General features: G+C 47.8%; 1 protein-coding gene and 1 non-coding gene across 4 annotated transcripts in view; both read left to right on the forward strand.

Moving 5' to 3' along the window:
- The first annotated feature begins 3,207 nt into the window (after window positions 1-3,207).
- The window catches only part of Slc9a1 (solute carrier family 9 (sodium/hydrogen exchanger), member 1), a 53,992-nt gene continuing 34,600 nt past the window's right edge, over window positions 3,208-22,599 (forward strand). For 2 of the 3 annotated variants that reach the window (NM_001358455.1, NM_016981.3), the window contains exon 1: window positions 3,232-4,404. Coding sequence is in view for 1 of the 3 variants with exons in the window: in NM_016981.3 (NP_058677.1) it covers window positions 4,041-4,404 (364 nt within the window). In the remaining 2 variants the exon portion in view is untranslated. Of the gene's footprint in view, window positions 4,405-22,599 lie in introns of all 3 variants that reach the window. The other variant, XM_017320089.2, reaches the window with a different exon arrangement.
- Window positions 3,273-3,361, forward strand: Mir5122 (microRNA 5122). Its single transcript, NR_039582.1, has one exon. It is a non-coding gene; the product is annotated as a microRNA 5122 (primary transcript).

The following is a 22,599-nucleotide window of genomic DNA, read 5'->3' on the forward strand; positions in this document are numbered from 1 at the left end:
ACTGCCAGTGGCCTCAAGGCTTGGGAGTAAAGTGCCTACACTAGCCCTGCCCTTCCTCTCCCTTTAGTAATCCGTACTGAGTCTGCAGTGTAGATTAAAGCCTGGCTTTAAATGTTAGCACTGCTTCCCCACAGCTATGTGATCTTAGGCAAACAGCTTCAAGAATCCAAACCTTGGTGCTTTATCTGTCAAGTGAGAATGGGAATAATCACTACTGCATCCTGATTCTCTGTTATACGGCATAGCAGTTGGTTTTCAGTTCTCAGTGACTCCACAAGGCATTGTTGATTCTGATCCTCTGGGGTTTTAGTTATTGAGAACGGAACACAGTGCATTTTATATGCTAGGCAAGCACTCCAGTGCTGAGCTATGTTCCCACCACCTTATTTTATTATCATTATTATTAATATTATAGATTTATGTATTTATTTTATGTATATGAGTACACTGTCGCTGTCTTTAGACTCACCAGAAGAGGGCATCAGATCCCATTACAGATGGTTGTGAGCCATCCATGTGGTTGCTGGGAATTGAACTCAGGACCTCTGGAAGAGCAGTCAGTGCTCTTAACCTCTGAGCCCAGTCCTGCATTATCTTTTATATCATTTTATTTTGAGGCAAGCTCTCCAAAGTTGATCATGCTAGCTTTGAGCTCACTCTGTAGACCTTGCAGGGTTTGAACTTTCCATCCTCTTGACTCAGTCTCCTGAGAAGTCTCATCTCAATGCCAGATGGCAAGCCTGGCTTGTTCTGATCTGTGACCTAGAAGTCATTCCCTTTTCTCACCTCCATTGGAGCTACTGTTTGTCTTTCATCTGTTCTCAGTATTGTCTTAAAGTGTTGGGGATCGAACCCGGGGTGTTGCTCATGCTAGGACAGCTGCTCCATGATAGTCTCCGAATCCCATAACACACCCCTCATGTGTGTATGGGTATGGTATATGCATAGTGTGTTGTGTTGTGTGCAAGTGCATCAGCCTTGTACAGGCAGACGCCAAACTAGGAATCATGTTTCCTGTGACCTTTCCTTAGTCTCTCAAGATGGAGTCTCTCACTGAACCTGGAGCCAGGCTGGTGGGCAGCAAGCCCTAGCAATCTTTTTTGTCTCCATTCTCCAAGGTACGAGGGTTAAAGGTATGTGGGCATACTTGGCTTTCTTGTTCTTTTCTTTTAACTCTGAGAGCTGGGGATTTATTTGAATGATGGTCCTTAGCCACTAAAGCATCTTTCCAGGTCTGTTTCTGAATCTTCTCTTTCTTTCTTTCTTTCTTTCTTTCTTTCTTTCTTTCTTTCTTTCTTTTCTTTTCTTTTCTTCTTTCTTTCTTTCTTTCTTTCTTTCTTTCTTTCTTTCTTTCTTTCTTTCTTTCTTTCTTTCTTTCTTTTTCTTTTTTTTTTTTTCCGGTCACCTCCCAGTGTCTGAATCTATTCCTGGAAAAACGTGGCAAGGTTCAGAAAAGTCAGAAATGTTTTACACTTGGTTGTCATATCACACTCTTGTTACTTGAAAACACCTTTTTCCAGATGGAAAGTACACAAACTCTGAAGGCATGGTGAACTCCCACAACATAACTGCCTCTGAGTAACTGGGTATGGACCACCCAGTGAAGGAACAGGACACTCCCAGAGCTGGGAAGCTCACCTTGAGCTCTGGAGCTGACCCTAATCACCATTCACAGTCCCACTCCACGCCTCATGCCTATGTCCCTAGCTCAGCAGAAATCCTTGTCAAGAAAGTTCTGAAGAGATTTGTCAAACGAAAACAAACCCCTCTAACAGCCCCTTGAACAAATCACCTTGGATTTCTCGGCTTTAATTAACCTTTCCATGAAACAGGATGGCATTTGAAATGATTTAAAAACTTCTCAGTCTGGGCTCAGCGGTGGTGTGCTTACCTAGCACGCACAGGGTTCTGTGTTCAGATCCTACTTCTGAGGGGGGGGGGAAGAGTTCTCATGATTGCACCATGTAGACACAATGTCTCGACCTTTCTGAACTCTAATCAATATCATTCATTCAAATTCCAGTTCCGGCTGTGTGTGGTGGTGCATACCAGTAATCCCACTTGAGAGGGAGAGGCAGGAGGATTGCCAAAAATTAGAAGCCAGCTGGGCTACATTGTAAGAATGTAGCCTTTCGCACAAAACAGAACATGCCCCTTCTGGAAGCTGTTTTCTGTCTGCAGATAATAAAAATCCTTCTTTTCTCTTTAAACCAGACAGACAGACAGACAGATAGACAGACAGACAAAAACAATACCCAGCCTCTTACTTTTTGGTTGTTTCACTACTGTTATGAGTTGAAACACGCCCTTTCAAAAGAAGCTGAAGTCCTACCCCTGCCCACCCCTCAGTGCCCGAGAATGTGGCTTTATTTAGATGAGGGGTTTTGTTGTTGTTGTTGTTGTTTTAAATCTCTTTGAGACAGGGTCTCCCTACTGACCTCAGCCTGGTCTAGAACTCACTTTGTTACACAAGCTGACGTTGAGTTAAAAATTCCTCTTTCTTTAGTTTCCCAAATGCTGGAATTACAGTTTCCCACCGTTCGTGGCTCAGATTGGGTTTTTGAAGTTGATCAAGGTAAGGTACGCCATTAGGGCCAATTCCTAATTCAATTTGCTTGGAGTCCTTTTAAAGGGGGAAATTTGGACCTAAAGACGGATACAGGGAGGCTGGGGTTATGCCGCCACAGTCAAGGGAAGCCAATACATTGCCATCAAAGCACCTGTGGCTGGGATGCAGGAACGGATTTCAGCTCACACGGTCCTCAGCACAGGTCAATGCTTGGGAACATACAGAGTGCAGATTTCTAGCCCATTTCATTCATTCATTTAACTTTATTTTGTGACACTGGGCATAGGAACCAATGGTAGACAAGCACTCTACCTCTGAACCACGATCCCATCCCTTTCATTCTAAACATTTCTCATAGATCACCTCATTTAACCATCTTGTTATCCTTTTGTTATAGCTATCCATCTCCACCTTACAGTTGAGAAAGCTGTGAAACAGAGAGGCTAAATAACTTGTTCAAAGTCACATGCTAACAAGAAAACACTTTGTAGATAGTACAGTATGTCACTCGTGTTAGATTGTACTTTTTTTTTTTTTTTTTTTTTTCCAATTTAGGTCTCGGCTTCCTCTTCTTACGTGACACTTCCTTCCCTGGGCGACAGGGGCCGCTGCACCGCGCGGGCGCTGACAGGTCTCTCTAGCTTGCTGCGCCTGCTACTCGTTGGTGCCTATAAATGGCTGCGCTGTGCTCAGCGAGGCATCAGTCCGCTACCGCGGGACCCGGGGCTGTGTCAGGTCTGGAAGTGGAGCTGGAGCTGACCGAAGGAGCTGCCGCTGGGCCGGGGTGGAACACAGCTCTGCACCGGGGTCTTAAGGAGGGGTGTGTTGCTGCTGGCTCACTGCGAGCCGCCTCCAGCCTGCGCCGAGGCACCTTCCCGCCAGGCCGTCTGCCTCTGTCTTCCGCCTCCCTCCATTTCCCCGGAATCTCAGCCCGGCGCGGCTGGACCCTGGCTCTCCTGTGGGTGGGAAAGCCCCAGCCTTTTTCCTGCTATACTCCTTTATCCCAGGCTGGCCTTCCAGCCTTCTCTCGCCTTTCCCTGCGGAGTGGGTCTCACCCTTTTCCGTCTTTAGCCCAGGCTCCTTACCCCTCCCCTTTAGCCGAGTTCCAGCACCCTGGTGATTTTCCTTAGCCAAAGGTCCTATCCTTCTTCCTCCTTTCCCTTGCCCGTGGTCCAGCCTATCCGGCCCTTCCCCTCTCTTCAGGACGCAGTTTCCCCGATTTCCTTCTCTCAGCCTGAAGTTCTAGATCCTTTCGGTTTCCTCCTTAGTCCCTCCAAGGTACTTAACCCCTTTTTGCAGTTTGGACTTTGAGATTGTGAATCTCTAGAAAACGAAAATACTTCTCTAAAACATGAACTTTTCCTAGAGATTGCCCCAGTCTCACCCCATCTGCAGGACTCCTTGCTACCTATGTCCCAGGTCTTACACGCACTTCGCTAAGGGCTGAGGCCTCCTAGGCTGGGGGATCAGTATGATGCTTCGGTGGTCCGGCGTCTGGGGATTTCATCCACCTCGGATCTTCCCCTCCTTGCTGGTGGTGGTTGCCTTGGTGGGACTGCTACCTGTTCTCAGGAGCCACGGCCTCCAGCACAGCCCTACTGCCAGCACCATCAGAGGTTCTGAACCACCCCGGGAACGCTCAATTGGGGATGTCACCACGGCACCATCAGAGCCTCTCCATCGCCCAGATGACCACAATTTGACCAACTTAATCATTGAACATGGCGGTAAGCCATCTCGGAAGGCCTTCCCAGTCCTGGACATTGACTACCCTCACGTGCGCACACCCTTTGAGATCTCCCTCTGGATTCTCCTGGCCTGCCTCATGAAGATAGGTAAGTGCATGATGGTGCTGTTGCTGCCACCACCAGATAGGTGAGCTTCTTGCCCCACTTGTTACCAGGTTCTGCTTCTCAGGCTCTGAATGAACCACTTCTGCAACGCGGGCGGGCAGCCTCTCCCTCCTTTTTGTTGGTCCTTAAACTCCAGCTCTGGCCTGTGAGCTGGCATTATGTAGCAGGAGGGAGGGTCAGGAGCGTGCACGAGATGGGATGCTTCTGATATTGGTTTCAGAAAAGCTGCCAAGGCTTGGCTGGTCTCCTACAGCTGGGATGGGACCTAGAGAGGAGGCAGGTGCTTAGCTATGTGTAAGACAGGAATATCCTTTAGCAAGTGGCCCTTTCTGTCCTGTCAACAGGAATCAGTACGGATTTATTACATTCTTTGTGAAAGGGTGTTTTAGGACTTGGCCTGTCTAAGGATTTTGCGTAGAGTAAGGAACTAGGTACAAGGCACTTAGGTGTGTGGTAGAACACAGGGATCCCCAGAGACTTATTTACCTTCATCCCCAGAGTGATACCTCTCAGCTTTGCCTGCCAAGGCCAGTCAGAAGCCCCTGAGTCAGGTCCCAGTCCAGAAATGCCAACCGTTATCCAGTTCATAGGAATGGCTACAGCCAGCCATTTGGGGATGGCAAGAAAGTAGAGGAGGTTGAGGTTTGGTTCAGGTTTGTACCCAACTGACTAGAGACGGGGACCACCCATTGAAGGCAAAGAGATAGAGAAGAGCTGGGTCTAAAGAGATTTTAAAATATTCTTTTTGGAAGAATGACATGAAAATGCTGTTCCTTCTCCAAGGGTTGGGGTTCCTGCCCAGCCTGAGCACCCTGTTCTGCTGGGTGATTGGTGGGGTTCTCCCGAGGCTGCATAGCCCAGAAGTTCCTGGAGATGGTATCTAGGGGGCTTTTCAAGCTACCTTAAGTTTTCCAGCCCACTTTCAGCGAACTGAAAGTGGGAGCCACCGGGTCTCTCTCTGCTTCCCTCTTTGCTTGAGATTTGGGTTTTGAGGAGTTAGAGACTCTGGGCAGGAAGTCTCGCAGCTTCTTTTCCCAAGGACACCAAACTGGTGTGAGGCTGGCCCTGTGGCATGCTGCAGGAACTAACCAGTACCTCTGTTTTGATAGATCCAGGAGCTGGCTTCCTGGTATGGGGCTTTGGTGCTGAGGTGGTTACAGTGGCCGAGTTAGGGCATGGAGCTGGGCCATCAGCACCTACACCCTGATGGCAGCCAGCTTCCTGGGGGGGAAAAAAAAATCAAGGTCTGAGCAAGGGGAACCGTGGATACAGATTCAAACCTAAATGCATGACCTTGAACAGCTGAGTGTCTTCCTGAAGGTCTTTCTTGTGAAATAAGCATCGGAATTGCTATTTGACTATATCGATTGACTCATGACACCGTGTGTCTGTATTTGTTGTAAGACCCTGAAGTGACCATAATATGTCATTTGTCTGTAGGAGGCGAGGGAGAGACTGGAGAGACTTCATAAGTGCTGCCTGTAAATTAACACCTCCCTCAGCCCCGTGGTGTCCCAGTCCTGGGAGCTGGCACACACACTGCAGACCTGTGTCTGCTGTTAGTCAGTACACTAGCATGACCAGAAAGACCCCACTCTGGGAAGTCCCAACTTTGTTCCTGCAGACCTGATAGCTCTTGTCCTAATGTGTGCTGGCTGGCCCTGACCTGCTTTGTCAACAGACCCTGGGCCACTGGATACCATAGACGGTGCCGGCAAGGATATCAGTCAGGAAACTGAGTTCTCCTCCCCCCCTCCCCCCATGACCTTGACCAATCATGTCTCCTTAGCCTGCTGATCTTCAGGATCCTTTCCAGGTCTGACATTTCTGTTGTTGCTCCGATTCTGGAAACCCCGGTTAAGCTTTTGAAACTCGGACCTCAGTTTTCCTTCTGTAAAATGGGGAGGCTGAATCTGATCCCCCATGCAATCCCAAAGGCCTGTGTGTCTGGCTTGGAAAGGCGTTTTTTCTGCTTCTGAAAATGGGGGCCTTGGCACCTGGCCGTTCTGGGGCTAAAGAGTAGAGGGAATGGGGACGAAGGACCTCAAAGCGCTGTGCAGATGGCAGCCATGAAACTCCACTCTCCACCTGCGCCTTTGAGTTAAGGTTAGATGTGAGGTCGCTGTGTAGAATGCACCACCCACCCACCGGTTCACATTCTCTGAGCCTCTTTATCAGAAAATGAGAAGTGCAGGCTGGTGTGTAGTTCAGAGGTAGAGGACATTCGCAAAGTACAAGGTTCAAAAGTGTGTGAGTGCTAGCAGTGTGATGCATACAGTGCATAAAGTTGGCTTGCTGCACATGAGAGAGCAGGGTGAGGAGCCGCCACCTACGGCAGAATCCTACCTCCTATATTCTCTGAGATTGGAGCGCTACGCTATTCACTATTCCTTAGCCCTGGTCCACCGTCTGTCTTTCCTTAAGGTTTCAGATCTGTTTATCTGACTTATTCTGTCTGTCTGTCTGTCTGTGTGTGTCAGGGTTTCTCTGTGTGGCCTATCCTATCTTTTCTCTTGAGCTGCCTCCTTTTGGTGGTTGTCGGAAGATTCGGGGTGGTGCCTTGATAACAGGCTGGAGGGCTGGGGCAGTGAACTCTGCACTGTCTGCTGTCCAAGAGCTAGAGACTTTATTTCAGGGTCTTGGCTGTTTTCTCATTGTCCCAGAGAGGGTAGGGGTTTGGTGGAGCCCCCATCCCTTCTGCTGTGGCAGCTCCTTGCCACGCACGGTACTCCTCAGCTAAGAACAGAGAGTGCAGTGTGCAGTCTTCTTTCCCATCCTAGTTGTGTGCCAAAATCCAAAGGAGGATCTTGTGGAGATTGACATGGGAGAGACAAAGCAAGAGTTAATGCTCTAGAGTAATTGATGCCTCTGGACTGGGGAGGTGACCTCAGGCAAATCACCTCCCTTCTCCAGACACTGTTTCTCTCTTTTAGTCGAGGATTCTTTCCTCTTCTTGGTGGGAGGAGAATTAGTAGTTTAAGAGGGACTTAAATTATTGAGAGAACCAGAGCTGGGCATGTAGCTTAGTTGGTAGAGTGCTTGCCCACCATGCATGAGGCCCTGGGTTTGATTCCATATACCACATAAAAAAAGGACGGTTGATGTCAGTAAGCTTAGGACTTGGGAGGTAGAGGCAGGAAGATCAGAAGCTCAAGGCTGGCCACCCTCAGTTACAGAGTGAGTTTGAGGCCAGCCTGAGATACACGAGGCCCTGTCTCAAATAAGTAAATAATAAATAAATGTATGAATAAATGAATAATTGAGAGTTGTCCTGAACCCTTTGGGGTTGGGCCATTCTCTGCCTCCTTCCTGTACTGTGGTTTGGCTCTCGCATGAATTCTGCTTTGTCCCAGTTCACCTGACTCTCAGGCAGTGCATGTTCTCACTCAGGGAGAGCGCCTGTAACCAGCTCACCACTGGCAGCACCCCTGGTGTTTGCCCATATTCCTGACCTGGAATGCCTGGCAAGGCCCAGAAGCCTCCTATAAAGCAGGTATTCATCTTGTCTCCTGATTAGGGACAAAAAAGGCTTCTTTTGTCCCTTTAGATCTTATGACATTTCAGTTTTGGTCTTTGGTATATGCTGCTATTTCCTCCCTAGAACAAGTTTAGTTTATAGAGGGATAGATAGATAGTTTTTTATTGTTGTTGTTGGCTTTTTGTTTGTTTGTTTGTTTTTATTTTTATTTTTATTTTTTTGAGATAGGGTTTCTCTGTGTAGCTCTGGCTGTCCTGGAACTCGCTTTATAAACTGGGCTGGCCTTGAACTCAGAGATCCACTTGCTTCTGCCTCCCAAAGGTGTGGACCACCACAGCCCAGAGAGATACAGGATATTGTTTCTGCCCACTTCATGTAAGCAGTCATGACCCTGCCTGGTGGTCTGTTAAAGCAGGACCCAAACCTACCTTTTCTACTTCTCAAAAGGAAAGAAACAGCTTAAAGGTCACCTTGAAGCTGTCTCTATCCCAGATGCCACTCCAAAAAGAAAAGGATACCTTTTCCTCCCGGGAAAACCAGCTGCCTGACTGTGGGATGCTCTCAGGGACGTCAGCCAGCACGTGGGAAGGCCTGCGGTAGGGGCTTCCAGTTGTGCAGGGGCCTTGGAGGCCTGGGCTGCTCATATGGCCTGGACTTGATTCAGCTCCTCACCTGAGGTTCACCTTTCCTCTCAGCCCCAGGCAGCCTAGTCCGGCACATGCAGCCCAGCTCTAAGGAAAGCCCTGGTGGACACCTTGGTCTCTGTCCTTGACGCTCCCTTTGGTACATTTCTCTGGACTTGCCTTGCCTTGTTAGTGAAGTGAGGATACTATCTCCATCTTCTGAGTCTGAGGTAGAGATTGATGGGTGTGTGTGTGTGTGTGTGTGTGTGTGTGTGTGTGTGTGTGTGTGTGTGTTTGTGTGTGCGCGCGCGCGAGCGTGCGTGTGCATGCGTGTGTGCATGTGCCTGGCTCACTGGTGGCTTTTAGAGTTCATTAGCTTTCCCCCACTCTGTTACTCATCTAGGTTACTATACCAGAAATATCATATATAATCACTGCATGAGGAGAAACGTTTATTTTGGTTCACAGTTTTGGGGGCTCTGGGCCATGATTACATGGCCTGTTGTTTGCCTAGCGATGAGGTGACACCTGATGGCAGAAGTATGTAGTGAGGTACTGTCCTCCCTTCAAGGATATGCCATTAGACATAAAGACCTATTAGGCTTCTCAAATTCCCACAACTTCCCGATAGTGCCATTGGACCGTTGGGGACTATTCTAGATCTAGGGTTCTTTTCTTAGCACACTTCAGCCTGCTGCTCTCTCCTCTCCTGACCCTTCTCCCCATACTGTTTGTCCACAGCCTGGGCATTCTGTCTAGCCTGCCCTATGCCATCGCTTCTGTTATTGGGGTGTATGTTCTAATAATAATTACCATTTATCCAGTATCTACAGCGCAGTGTCAGGGACTTTATAAAAGTAATCTTTTAATCCCCACCAAAGTCTTGTGAGATAAAGGCTCCCTCTGTACCGTAGATGAGGAAACGGCTCAGGGGTTCTCTTCGGTGCGATGGTGAATTGCCCTTTATCTTCTGTTGGCGGCTTGGCATAGTCTCCTGGGGGAGGGGGTGCAGCTGCATCGCCTACCTCTCTCATTGCCCTGCTTGGAGTGGTGCCCAGCCCCCCCCTGCTTCTGCAGTCCACTAGGACTCCATCCGAGGGGCGTGCCTACCTGAGAGAGAGCTATAGGTGTTTTGGGCCTGGCTTTGGGCCTGTCCTTAAGAGTCTCTGAGCCTGTGTGAAAGCACACAGATCCTGTGGTAGCCTGAGCCTGTTCCTTGTTCTCAGGTAGTTTCCTACCTGGCACCTCTCTTAGCAGTCTGACAGACCTCCCTTCTCTCCTTTAAGAGCAAGACAATTGAAAGGGGATTTTCTTTAGCCAGAGGGGGGTGGCTAGCTTTGTGACTGTGACCTCCTGCCCTTGAGGAAGAATGTACCAGCCTGCTCTTGGTTGTCCTCAGGGCCCTGTGGCATCCTCTGAGAGGCATTTTCGGTGATGGGAGCAGGTGGCAGAGTTTTCTTTAGCTCTGGAAGCAGAAGTAGTAGTTCTTAGTAGTGCTGTGGTTTGTTTCCAGATCACTTGCATATACAATACTTAACTTTATTTTCTTTTATAGCTTAAGAACACTAAGTAGGATTGTGATCTGCCTGAGGTGGGGGGAAGGACACAATTCTTGGACTGCTAGCCATGGTGCTGTCTGTCTTCTTTCCTGCCTGGCCAGCAAACTGTGATTCTTTTTTTGTTTTATTTTTGTTTTTTTGTTTTTTGAAAAAAAAAATTTTTTTTTCCTGAGACAGGGTTTCTCTGTATAGCCCTGGCTGTCCTGGAACTCACTCTGTAGACCAGGCTGGCCTCGAACTCAGAAATCCGCCTGCCCCTGCCTCCCAAGTGCTGCGATTAAAGGTGTGCACCACCACTGCTTTGTGGCTTTGTTTTTGTTCTTAATTAACAGGGGGTTTCACTCTGTAGCTCTGGCTGGCCTCAGAGAGGTCTGTGGTCTGTGGCCTCTGCCTCCTGAGTACTTGGGTTAAAGTTGTATCCCTCCACCCCCAGCCATACTGAATGTTAGTAAAGATCCAGCTGGGCGGTGGTGACAGTGGCAGCGGTAGCAGTGGTGGTCTTGCAGGCCTTTAACTCCAGCAATCAGGAGGGAGGCAGAGACAGGCAGATGACTCCATAGTAACTTCCAGTACAGCCAGACTTTGTCTCAAGAAAGATTCAAAGTGGTGCTTTAAGAGAGAAAATGGGCTGGTGAGATGGCTCAGCCGGTAAGAGCACCGGACTGCTCTTCTGAAGGTCCGGAGTTCAAATCCCAGCAACCACATGGTGGCTCACAACCGTCCGTAATGTGATCTGACTCCCTCCTCTGGAGTGTTTGAAGACAACTACAGTGTACTTACATATAACCAATAAATAAATCTTTAAAAAAAAAAGAAAGAAAAAAAAAAGAGAGAGAAAATGATGGGACGCACCCACATCGGTAACCTGGGTGGTTGTTAAGAGGGACAGTGTCTCTCCCATGGGAAAGGAGGGCTGTAGGAGCTGGGCGGCCAGAGCTCTGGTCACTCAGCAAGGTTCTCAGCATCCTCTCATGCACCCATGTGGCTGTGAAGTCAGAGGGAGGCTTGCCTCCTCACCTCCTAGTGTGTGGAGCAGCAAACCTTAGAAATGAAGTAGGAGTGTTCTTTTTGTCAGCGTGTGGGAGGCTCTCCTCCACCCCAACCCGAGGAGAGGGGAAGGAGAGAAGCAACTGTCAGTGGGAACTCCGAGGAAGCAAGGAGAGTGAGGAGGGCTGACCTCAGATCTCAGGTGTTCTGCTTCTTTTGCTGTGGGGATTGAACCTGGGGCCTTGCCCACCTCCCACCCCCAGCTCTGGTCTTCTCTGACCTTGTGGCTGTAGATAAGGCAGACCTCTCAGCCCATCCCCTGGTGTGTGTGATCTGGTGGTTAATTATATTAGTGGGTTTTTTATTTTTATTTTCTAGCTGTTTCTTGTTAAATTCCTAGTTGAGAGATTCCTGGGTGCTTTGCTTGCACGGTGATAAACAAACCTAACTCAGGCCAACTTTGGAGCCTGTGATCTTCTAGTGTCATGTTCAAGGCCCTTTCAATTGAGAACTTCCATTTTCCCATCATCATTCTGAACTGGAGCCTTGAAAGCCTTGAATATTCTTCTGTCTTGCTCAGTTTTAAAAAAAGGGTTTAGGGAAAACTGACGCAGTCCAGGGTCCACGGTGAAGAAATAGCCATCTAAGAGGTAGCATTCATACACCCAGGAATGACTGGGACCTAGGGCAAAGGGGCCCCAGATGCCCTCTGGGGAGAGCCTGCACTCAGCCTGCAGCCGGGCTCCTCCCTCCTGTCAGCCCCCCACCTGCTTTTCTTCTGATCTAGGCAGAGAAGTCTCGCTCAGCACAGGCAGGGCCCGGGTTACTCCTGAGTCATCCCGCCCGCCTGCCCGCCCGCCCGCCGTGTGGGCTCCTCCTGCGGCTCTAGCTCCCTCTGCAAATGTCTGAGTCAGACGAGTCTCCCCAAGGTTGTCTGCACACACCGCACTGGGCCAAACCGTCTCTTTAGATGCCAATAAACATCAACTGATACTTTAGGCAGCCTGTGATTATATGTGGGTATTTTTAATCTTATGGGCTAATCTAATTTTAACTGAACTAAGTTTTAGGTTGGCCTGGATCAGTGGGCTGCCCCTCTTCTCTGGAATCCTGCTGATTTCATTTCCTCCCCCAAGCCCATCCAGCATGCAGGACTGGTTTTGGTTATCAGGCTGGACTGATCTCTGAATTCTAATACTGCTTCCCAGAAAGCAGGAGCTCCCCAGATCATCCCAGCAAATTCCTGTAAATACATGTCCTCTGGTGTTCTGACTGAGGGCTAGGGTGAGGAGTTCTGTTCCTTCCCAGGCCTCTCAAACTAGAGTGGCTCTTCTGTAATGAGAGGAGTCTGTCTGACATCACAGCTTTATGTGTGACAGAGCCCAGAAGTTTACCAAACCCAGTCAGTAGCCAGCACCACTTGTGTAGCCTTTGCTGCATGCAGGGTAAGGCTTGGGAAGGCTGTGTCTTTTGTGCTGGCTAGCCTGAAGAAAAGGAGGCAGGAGAGACAGCCGTGGTAGTCTGCCTGCAGGCTCTTAGCTTGCACTCCTCCATGCACTAGAAAAAGTAAAACTGGGCCCTGTTCAGCAGGCGCTCGCAGTGTGCTCAGGGCTGGACGAGATGAGACAAGACATAATAGATGTGATGTGTCTGAGGGCTGGGCAGACTCTTGGCAGAGGGCAAGTTGAGAGGGAGTGGGCAGTCCCTGAGAGCTGCAGTGGTAGAGGAGGTGAGGTGGGACCTGAGTGGAACCTTGGAGGGAACGAAAGCAGAGCAACGTGCTGTACTAGAGGCTGACCCCGTCCGTCCATGTGGGCGAGCATGGGAGCCCCTGGAAGGCAGGGCCTGTGTGCTTGCTTCCTTCTGCTATCCCTTCCACCCCTGCCCTCTCATTCTACCTCCTTTCTTTGTCTCTGTCCCCCCTCCCGCTTGTCTTTCTTTCTTTCTTTCTTTCTTTCTTTCTTTCTTTCTTTCTTTCTTTCTTTCTTTCTTTCTTTCTTTCTTTCTTTCTTTCTTTCTTTCTTTCTTTCTTTCTTTCTTTCTTTCTTTCTTTCTTGATATGGTACCAGTAAAAGCTAGGAACCTTGCTGGACAGATTTTAAATGAGCTGTAATACTCTGTATTTACTTTCTTATCTGTTTGCTTCTGGCACAAGGAAAGGCCTCTGTAAATATTGGGGAATGAATGGGGGAAGGAAGGAAGGAAGGAAGGAAGGAAGGAAGGAAGGAAGGAAGGAAGGAAGGAAGGAAGGAAGGAAGACGTACCTGACTTCCATGTGGAAAAGGGGTCCATACAGAGATTGGGGTAGACTAGAAACCAGGTTGCCCAGAGAGGAGGGGAAGGGAAGTTCCCAGCTCCTAGGTGGCAGGCTAGCTGTTAATGGAAAGTGACACTCATGCATGGTGTCGGCATCTGAGTGCCACTGTGGGCACAGCCTTCTTTGCTCTGCAAGGGCATCTGCGCTGGGCTGGGTGGGGTGTATCTGGGAGGATCTGCGTCTGTCTGGTCTGCCCTCTGTGTGTGAGTAAAAGTGAGATACCATAACTTCCACAGGGAGCTGCTGAGAGCTCTTAATTGAATTAGGCTTTTTCTGAGAAGATTCCTCAAGCCATAAACTGCACTGTGACTGAATTAATGAGACCAGTGGCCATAACCACATAAAACAGCATCTTGTTAGTTTATAGTCATACCTGAACAGGCTTAGTTATGGCTTCTCTTTGTGCATGTGGACTGGGTGTGGACTGGGACCCGACTCTTCCTTCTGTGCCAGATTTATTTTTACATAAATAAATAAAATAAGACCAGCATAGTAAAATTCAGCAACAGTCTAGGAGGGAGTTAAAGTAAACAATGAAAGTCTCCTAGCTCTCTGGCCACTGGCATTCAGTTCCCCAGATGTTCCTGATGTCGGCTGTACTATGCATCTTTTCTGGAAACTCTCCATGCTGTGTGGACTTACGTGCGATGGAGGGCAGATTTAGTTTTCATGAAGTCATTTTGTGGCTCTAGGCTGTGAACTGGGACTTGAGCCCTAGAACCAGCTTTGTCTCTTTCCTACCTAAGTCATTTGCTCTCTTGGGCCTTTAGTTCTCTTTCATTTTAATGTGAAAAGCTCTGTTGGGCCCCTGCTCCGCTGAGGCCTTGGGGGACTCAAACACTTGGAGGGTAAAGTCTACAAGGTCCATCCTCTGGGGGTGGGTCAGGGCTCCCGTAGTTCTCAGGCTGAAGAGCACAGAGTTCTCATGTATGGGCTCTGCGATTAAACCATCGGTTCCTAGAACTAAGACAGTGTATAAGGGAGGAGGCACAGCAGGGCACTGTGTGGTGTTGGTTGATGCTCGAACCTAAGGGGAGATGAAAAAAAGTGGTCTGGAGAGGTGGTGCAGGTCTGAGAGGAGATGGTCTGGAGAAGTGGTGCAGGGCACACACTCTCAAACTATGGGTTGAGCAACTGGATATGGTCATGAAACTTGATACATTTGGTAACAGTAGGTTTATAAACATAACACTAAAAATTAACTCAAAGGTGAATGTGTAATAAGCCCAGAGTTTCTCCAGAGCCCTCTGTATTGCACTGAGCATACTCAAAAAGAGCCCTGGTCTGGTTTCCTGTGTGCAGCATGCTCCGTTCTGCGTGTGTGCATTCCTGCTGCAGAGTCCTCAGCACTGCTTAAACATCTGGGCTCCTATTCTAGACTGCACTGTCATTCACTGTAGTACTGGCCGGTTTCTTCTTGTTTTGAGACAGGACCGATGACCTTGAACTCCCGATCCTCCTGGTTCTACTACCCATCAGGGAAGGGTTACAAGTATGTGCTGCCATAGCACTGCTGGCGTCAGAGGAGGTGCAGGCCAGGCCTTTTCTGCAAGGCAGGCGTGTCAGTTACTTTCTATTGCTGTGATCAAACACCATGATCAAAAGTGACGTCTAGAGGAGGCTGGAGTCCAATCCTCAGCACCCATGTGGTGGCTTACTACCATTTACAACTGTGTCCCATGTGCTCCAATGCCCTCTGCATATACATAAAAACACACAGGTAAACAAATCATTAAAAATTGACCTGTAGAAGAAAGTTTATTTTGGCTTCTCATTCCAGAGGGAAGAATGGCAGCAGGCAGGCAGCTGAAAGATCACATGTTCGACCACCCACAGGAAGCAGGGAGAGCAAACTGGGAGTGGAGTGAGACTATGAACTCGCTCTGTAGACCAGGCTAGCCTCAAACTTCACAGAGGTCCATCTGCCCCTGCCTCCAGAGTTCTGGGATTAATGACGTGAATTTTTTTAAAGAAAGATTTCTTTATTTTATGTATATGAGTACACTGTCACTCTCCTCAGACACACCAGAAGAGGGCATCAGATTCTGTTACAGATGCTTGTGAGCCACCATGTGGTTGCTGGGAATTGAACTCAGGACCTCTAGGGGAGCAGTCAGTGCTCTTAACCTCTGAGCCATCTCTCTAGCCCGAGGTTATGAGCTCTTTTTTTTTTTTAAGCTTTATTTATTTGTTATATATATGTAAATACACTGTAGCTGTCTTCAGACACCCCAGAAGAAGCATCAGATTTCATTACGGGTGGTTGCTGGGATTTGAACTCAGGACCTACAGAAGAGCAGTCAGTGCTCTTACCCGCTGAACCATCTCTCCAGCCCCCGGTTATGAGCTCTTAAAGCCTTCTTCAAATGGCATATTCTTTCTCCAAGGCTCCATGTCCTAATAGTTCTAAAACATTCCCAAACTTAGCACCTACTGGGAATCAGGTGTTCAATATGTGTGATCTTGTAGGAACGTTTCTCATTCAAACTATTGTACCAAGCAAGCACTTACCAACTGACCTGGATCCTGTCTCCCTCACTTTTTTTTAAAAAGGAAAAATTTATTTTTATGTTGTTATTTATGTGTTTGTGTCTATATGAGTCTTTGCCACATATATGTGGGTGTCTGCAGAGGCCAGAAGTAAGGTCAGAAGTAAGGTAGCTTCATCCCGGAGTTACAGGCGTTGTGAGTACCTAATGTGGGTGCCGAGAGCCGGACTCTGGTCCTCTAAAAGAACAGCAGTGCTTTAAACCTCTAAGCCAACTCTCTGGCCCCATCTCCTGCTGTGTGTGTGTGTGTGTGTGTGTGTGTGTGTGTGTGTGTGTGTGTGTGTGTGTATATGTATGCATGCATGCATGGATTTGAGGTAGTGTCTGACTGTATTCATGGCTGACCTGACACTTACTTTGTGGTCCAGGCTAGCTTTGAATTGAAAGCAGTCCCCCTGCCTCAGCCTCCCTAGTGTTGAGATTACAGGCATGCACCGTTCTCAGCTAATTGCAGTGCTTTCACTATATATAAAAACCTTTCTGGGGCTGGCGAAATGGCTAAGGTCGTGAGTTCAAATCCCAGCAACCACATGGTGGCTCACAACTATCCGTAATGAGATCTGACGCCCTCTTCTGGTGCATCTGAAGACAGCTACAGTGTACTAATGAATAATAATAAATAAATCTTTAAGCCGGGCGTGGTGGCGCACGCCTTTAATCCCAGGACTCAGGAGGCAGAGGCAGGCGGATTTCTGAGTTCGAGGCCAGCCTCGTCTACAAAGTGAGGTCCAGGACAGCCAGGGCTATACAGAGAAACCCTGTCTCGAAAAACCAAAAAAAAAAAAAAAAAAAAAAACCTTTCTGTTCTTATAGAAATATAATGGTTATAGAAAACAAAGACTTAATATTTCTCTACTATCCAGTTTCATAGCATATAAAGTCGCAAGTTAGTACATCCTTGGATCATATTGTGGTAAATTATTTGATTTTGAAATTGCTCTTTGAGTTGTTGGTTTGAATATCATTAAAAAAAAAAAAGAATACTGTAGTGATTTTTGGCCAGAGATTAGGACAGAATTTGCAACAACTTCTGAATGGCCCTATACAATGGGGTATTCTGCCATTTCATACTACAGTTAAACGTATTTATTTATTTAAAAAATTTAAAAGTCACGTTTATTCATTTGTGTGTGTGTATGTGTGTGTGTGTGTGTGTATGTATGCGCGTGTGCATGGATGGTTGCACACATGGAGGTCAAAGGACAACTCACAGGACTCTGCTTTCTTCAGCTATCATGTGGCTCCTGGGGATTGAGCTCAGGCTATAAGGTGTGGAGGCAGGTGCTTTCTTGTTCACCCCAAGGTATAGTGCAAGCTGGTCTGGAACTCATGAATTTCTTGCCTCTGCTTCTTCAGCGTAGTCTACTGGCATGTGCCACCACAATTGGTAGTGCTGTATATATTTATGCATAGCAACATTCTTAGCATTGATGATTATAAAATTAAAGTATTAATCAACTCAGAAAAACATTGAAGATGCTCCATATTCTTCAGTATCAAATATTCAGTGAGAATTTAATTCTTTAAAGATAAAATAAGCAAGTGCTAGGCATCTCATTAGTATGTATATTTGCTTTAATAAATAGTAAAATTACATGTATAATACTAAATAATTGTATTAAAGTAGATTTCTTTTTATTCCATGTGTGTGAGTCTTTGCCTGCTCTATGCACCACTGTGTGCCTGGTGCCTGTGGAGGCTGGAGGACGGCATGTGTCCTCTGGCACTGTGACAGCTGTGAGCTACAGTGCCGTGCTGGGATTGAACCTCAGTCCTTTAGAAGAGCAGCCAGTGCTATTGACCACTGAACTATCTCTCTAGCCCTCTTAAAATAAATTTCTTCATGATTTATCCGTAAATGTTTTGGTTTGTATAATTTTACATATTATATATACATAGGATTACATAAAAATTTCTCCAGCAAAAGAGTTACAATGAGGAAAGTTTAAGAAGCCTTACTCTAGGGGAGAAGAGAGGGTATGGCTAAGGGAGTCTAGCCTAGGTGGAAGAATGGACAGAATAACTTGTTGATTTGGACTCTTGTACAGACCAGGCTGGCCTCAAACTCACAGTCTGCCTGCCTCTGACTCCCAAGTATGAGGCTCAAAGCTGTGTGTCACCACACCTTGCTGTTTTACGCTTGGACTGTTACAGGGGGAGAAGGCCAGTACTGCCACGGATCCTAAAGGCTAAGTGCTCAAGTCTTATTTTATGGGGAATTAAAAAGGGATAAAGGACTGCTTGTCTGGGAGGGTGCCTCGGGCACTTTGGTACATCCTCCTGAGGTTGGTGTGCTTTCCCTAGCAAACTGTGGAACCTGCTCAAAGCGAGAGTGAGCCATGTCAAGAGTGGGCTATATCCTGGCAGAAGAGAAGAGCAAGTGACTCTGAGTAGAAAAAGCTTTTCTATACTGGGCATCAGAGTGATACAACAGGGTTCTCTTGCACTGTGCCTCAGGTTGCCATGGAGAGCCCAGCTCACACCTGAGGTGTGACTCAGTCCTTTCACATTCTTCCCTGAAATGCCTGGGATCCAAACACAGCTCTGAGACCCAGAAGAGGAAGCAGCCACCCTGGAGATGCCGACGGAAGGGATCCCCTCAGAAGGTGGGCAGTCTGGAGGTCACACACCGGTTCCGAGACCAGGACTCCTGCTCCCTGGTCTTGTCCTGCTTAGAGTCTTCATGGTCTGTGGCTCCCGGCCCCAACGGGAAGGAGACATTTTGATGCAGTCCCCTCATTCACTTGAGGCCAGGGAGGACTGGCCTTGGGCCACATGTAAATGGATGAGGGCAGAGACAGGCCTCCTTCCTGCTTTTTTAGCTAATACAGTGCTCTCTAGGTGGTGGGTCAGGAGGAGGCACTGTGGTCTGTGCCTGGATGCAATAAGCATTAACAAACTTATTTTTTCAAGCCTAGGAAAGACAGTGGTGGTCATTGTCAGGAACCAGGAAACTCGGGTATTGGCCACACTGGTCCTTACAGTAGAACTTTTCTGTGCTGATCCAAGGCCTTTGTCCTTACCCATCAAATCTTTTAGATCTTGTAGTTAATCACAAGCTAGTGTTGAACTAACAGATTCTGAGTCTGAGGCCAGCCTGGGTTACACCAGAGAGTCCAGAGTAGGTTGTTCTGTCCGGCCCCCCACCTTTTTCAGCATTTTAACCAACAAACTATCTCCTATCTCCTGGGCCCTGGGTCAGGCCCAGAAGAATCCAGATGTTGTACAAGGTAGGCAGGATGCCCACATGGGGCAAGAGCCAGTTTATATGTCCAAGTAAGTCCAAGACTGAGCTTACGGCTAGAGGGGGAAAGGGAAAAGGAAAAGGAGCAAGCGTCCACCCACCCTTCCTGAGCCCGCCCACCTGGCTGTACAGAGATGCAGAACCACTGCGAGGGTCAAGAGGCTTTGTGAGCTAGGCCCTGGAAGATAGCTAGTCTTCCATGGGATGTTTGTCGGGTTTACTGGGCGTCACTGGACAGGTCTACCTGAAGCAGAACCCCGAGCTTGCTGGAGTGCCCTAAGCAGCTCCCCGTGGAAATACGGTCATGGTGATGAGGAACACAGGCTCATCCTGCCACCTAGCTTCACACCTCAGATCTACTGAGTAACTGAGCCAGTCATCCTCAGTGAGTCTCAGTAGCCATCTGTAACACTGTGGCTAGCTGGAGGGTAATTCCAGGGGACCTGGTTCTACAGTTTGACACATTTAGAAGAGAGTGAACAGTGACTTGTAGGAGCAGGAGAAACAGGAATGCTGGCTGATGTCTCTTGCCACTGAGCAGCCACTCAGTAAGAGGCTTGGCGTCCTGCTGTGTGTCCAGTGTTGTGCTAAGCACTGGGATAGAAGATCCAGGTCTTCCCGAGGAGTGCACACACTCCAAAGGCATCCAGTCCCTGCAGAGCAGGGACCCTGTGTGTGTGTGTGTGTGTGTGTGTGTGTGTGTGTTGGATATTGGACCCGGGCTGCCTCTAGAATAAGCGTGAGTTCTACCCAGTGGAAGTTACAAGACGTGTTTCTCAAGACATTTGATGAAGGAAGCTTGATGTTAGCTGGCAAATGAATCTGTAGCTATAAAAACACTCAGCTTTACAGAACAGTTATTTTTGTTTGTGTGTTTTGTTTTCCTCAGGCAGGATTTTGCTCGGTGTTTCTTGCTAGTCTGGAACTCACTGTGCTTCCCAGGCTGGCCTGGGACTTGTTATCCTCTCAAGCGCTGAAATTATAGGTATGAGTCACTATACTCAGTTCACATAATATGTGTCTATGCTCTGTGTGTGTGTGTGTGTGTGTGTGTGTGTGTGTGTGTGTGTGTGTGTGTGTGTGTGTGTGTGTGTGTGAAGGACAGGGATCAATGCTCAGTGTCTTCTTCAGTTGCTCTGTACCTTACATTTTGAGGCAAGATCCTTTGAGCTGATATTACAGACATGGGTATTACATGGATATTACAGACATGGGTATTACATGGGTATTACAGACATGGGTCATCATGCCTGGTTTTTACATGAGTGTTGGGACTCGGAGTCAGGTCTTTAGGATTATCCAGCCAGCATGGCCTACTAAGCCTTCCTACCTACACACTCCCCTCTTCTTCCCTTCTCTTCCCTCCTCTCTTTCCCCCTCCCCTCCCCTCTCCTTTCTTCCCCTTCCCTTCCCTTTTCCCCCTGTGAGTTCAAGGCCAGACTGGGCTATATAGTGAACTGCAAGACACCATCAAATATTGTGTAGCCAAGAATGATTTCTGATTGCCTCCCCCTCCTACCTCTACCTCCTAGGTGCTGAGATTGTAGGTATGCCCCACCACACCTAGTTTTTATGGTGCTAGAGACTGAACTCAGGGCCATATACTTATCAGGTATGCATTCTGTCAACTGAGTTAGATCCTTAGCCCATGCTATAATAGTTTTTAACAGCCCACCTATGAGTGTAAGGTGTGTGTGTGTGCCAGTGTTAAGGGCAGAAACTTTTGCCTCTTTTTAGCTTAACCACCACACCTAAACCTCAGCTTTCTAGGTCAAATAGGGTGGTGTCTGAGCATTACTGAGCACATTGGGGGCTTCCCTATACTGTCCCTGTCACATTAAAAGAGGATGCCATTAGGTATATGGCCTTAGGGCACTGGGGTAGGCCTGAATATGATCAGTACTCAGGGTAGACTTGTAAATGAGAGAAAGAACTGAATTTGGTTTTCAGTTAGGAGTGGGGAGATGGCAAGGGTTGGTCTCTGCTGAAGACTGCTTGCTGACAATGGAAAGTTGAGTATGTACGCCTCAAGGAAGAAGCAGGGTGTATACAGGAGCGCAGGATCTGCTGTGAGTACTGCTGTGCAGGGCCCACGGGGCTTGGGGTGGTGTGTGTGTGTGTGTGTGTGTGTGTGTGTGTGTGTGTGTGTGTGTTGAACATGTGTGTGTGTGAGTGTGTGTGCTGAACATGTATGTTTGTATGTGTGTGTTTATGTGTGTATGAGTGTGTGTGAATGTGTGTGTGAGTATGTGTGTGTGTGTGCATCGAACTCATGTGAATGTGTGAGTTAGTGTGTGTGTGTATGAGTGTGTGTGAGAGTGTGTATGTGAGTATGTGTGTGCGTGTGTGAGTATGTGTGAATGTGTGTATGTGTTATGTATATGTGCATCGAACTCATGTGAATGTGTGAGTTAGTGTGTGTATGAGTATGTGTGAATGTGTGTGTGTATGTGTGTGTATGAGTGTGTGTGAGAGTGTGTATGTGAGTATGTATATGTGTGAGTGTGTTTGAATGTGTGTGTGTATGAGTGTGTGTGTATATATGAATGTGAGTGTGTGTGTGTGTGTGTGTGTGTGTGTGTGTGTGTGTTGGAGGGGGTGACTCACTTTCAGAGCATTGACCTAGGTCCTGAAGGGGAAGTGTTGGTTTGCTCTCTGACAGAGAGTGGGAGGAAGGCACGGCCGTGAGGTGATGATGGAAAGAGCCCCAAGTGATGCTGATTGCATTTGCTTAAAAAAAGACTGCCTCAGCCAGGGCGTGGTGGCGCACGCCTTTAATCCCAGCACTCGGGAGGCAGAGGCAGGTGGATCTCTGAGTTCGAGGCCAGCCTGATCTACAAAGTGAGTTCCAGGACAGCCAGGGCTATACAGAGAAACCCTGTCTCGAAAAACCAAAAAAAAAAAAAAAAAAAAAGATACCATTTAGGGCTGGAGAGGTGGCTCAGTGGTTAAGAGCACTGACTGCTCTTCTGAAGGTCCTGAGTTCAAATCCCAGCAACCACATGGTGGCTCACAACCATCTGTAATGAGATCTGATGCCCTCTTCTGGGATATCTGAAGACAGCTACAGTGTACTTACATATAATAAATAAATAAATAAATCTTAAATAAAAAAAAAAAGACTGCCTCTAGCGCTGTAGCCCAGTCTGTCCTTGAACTCACAGCAGGCTCTTGCCTTACCCTACTGACTGCTGTGTTCATGAGTAAGCCACCAGTCCAGATTGCCCTTTGCTTTTGAAACCCACTGGGACAGTGCCAATCCTTCCACCAAACAGCCAGCAGGGAAAGCAGAAGCCATTGTCAGGGTTGGTGAGAGTCTATGACGTGTGTTGCCCTGGACCAGGCTAGGGAGCCGCCGTGACTGCTCTCGCCAGTTCCTGGTCTTGTGCTGAGGATTCCACTTAGTGCATGGTTGTCCAT

The sequence above is a fragment of the Mus musculus genome, chromosome 4, assembly GCF_000001635.26.
Source record: "Mus musculus strain C57BL/6J chromosome 4, GRCm38.p6 C57BL/6J".
In the NCBI taxonomy this organism is placed as follows: domain Eukaryota; kingdom Metazoa; phylum Chordata; class Mammalia; order Rodentia; family Muridae; genus Mus; species Mus musculus.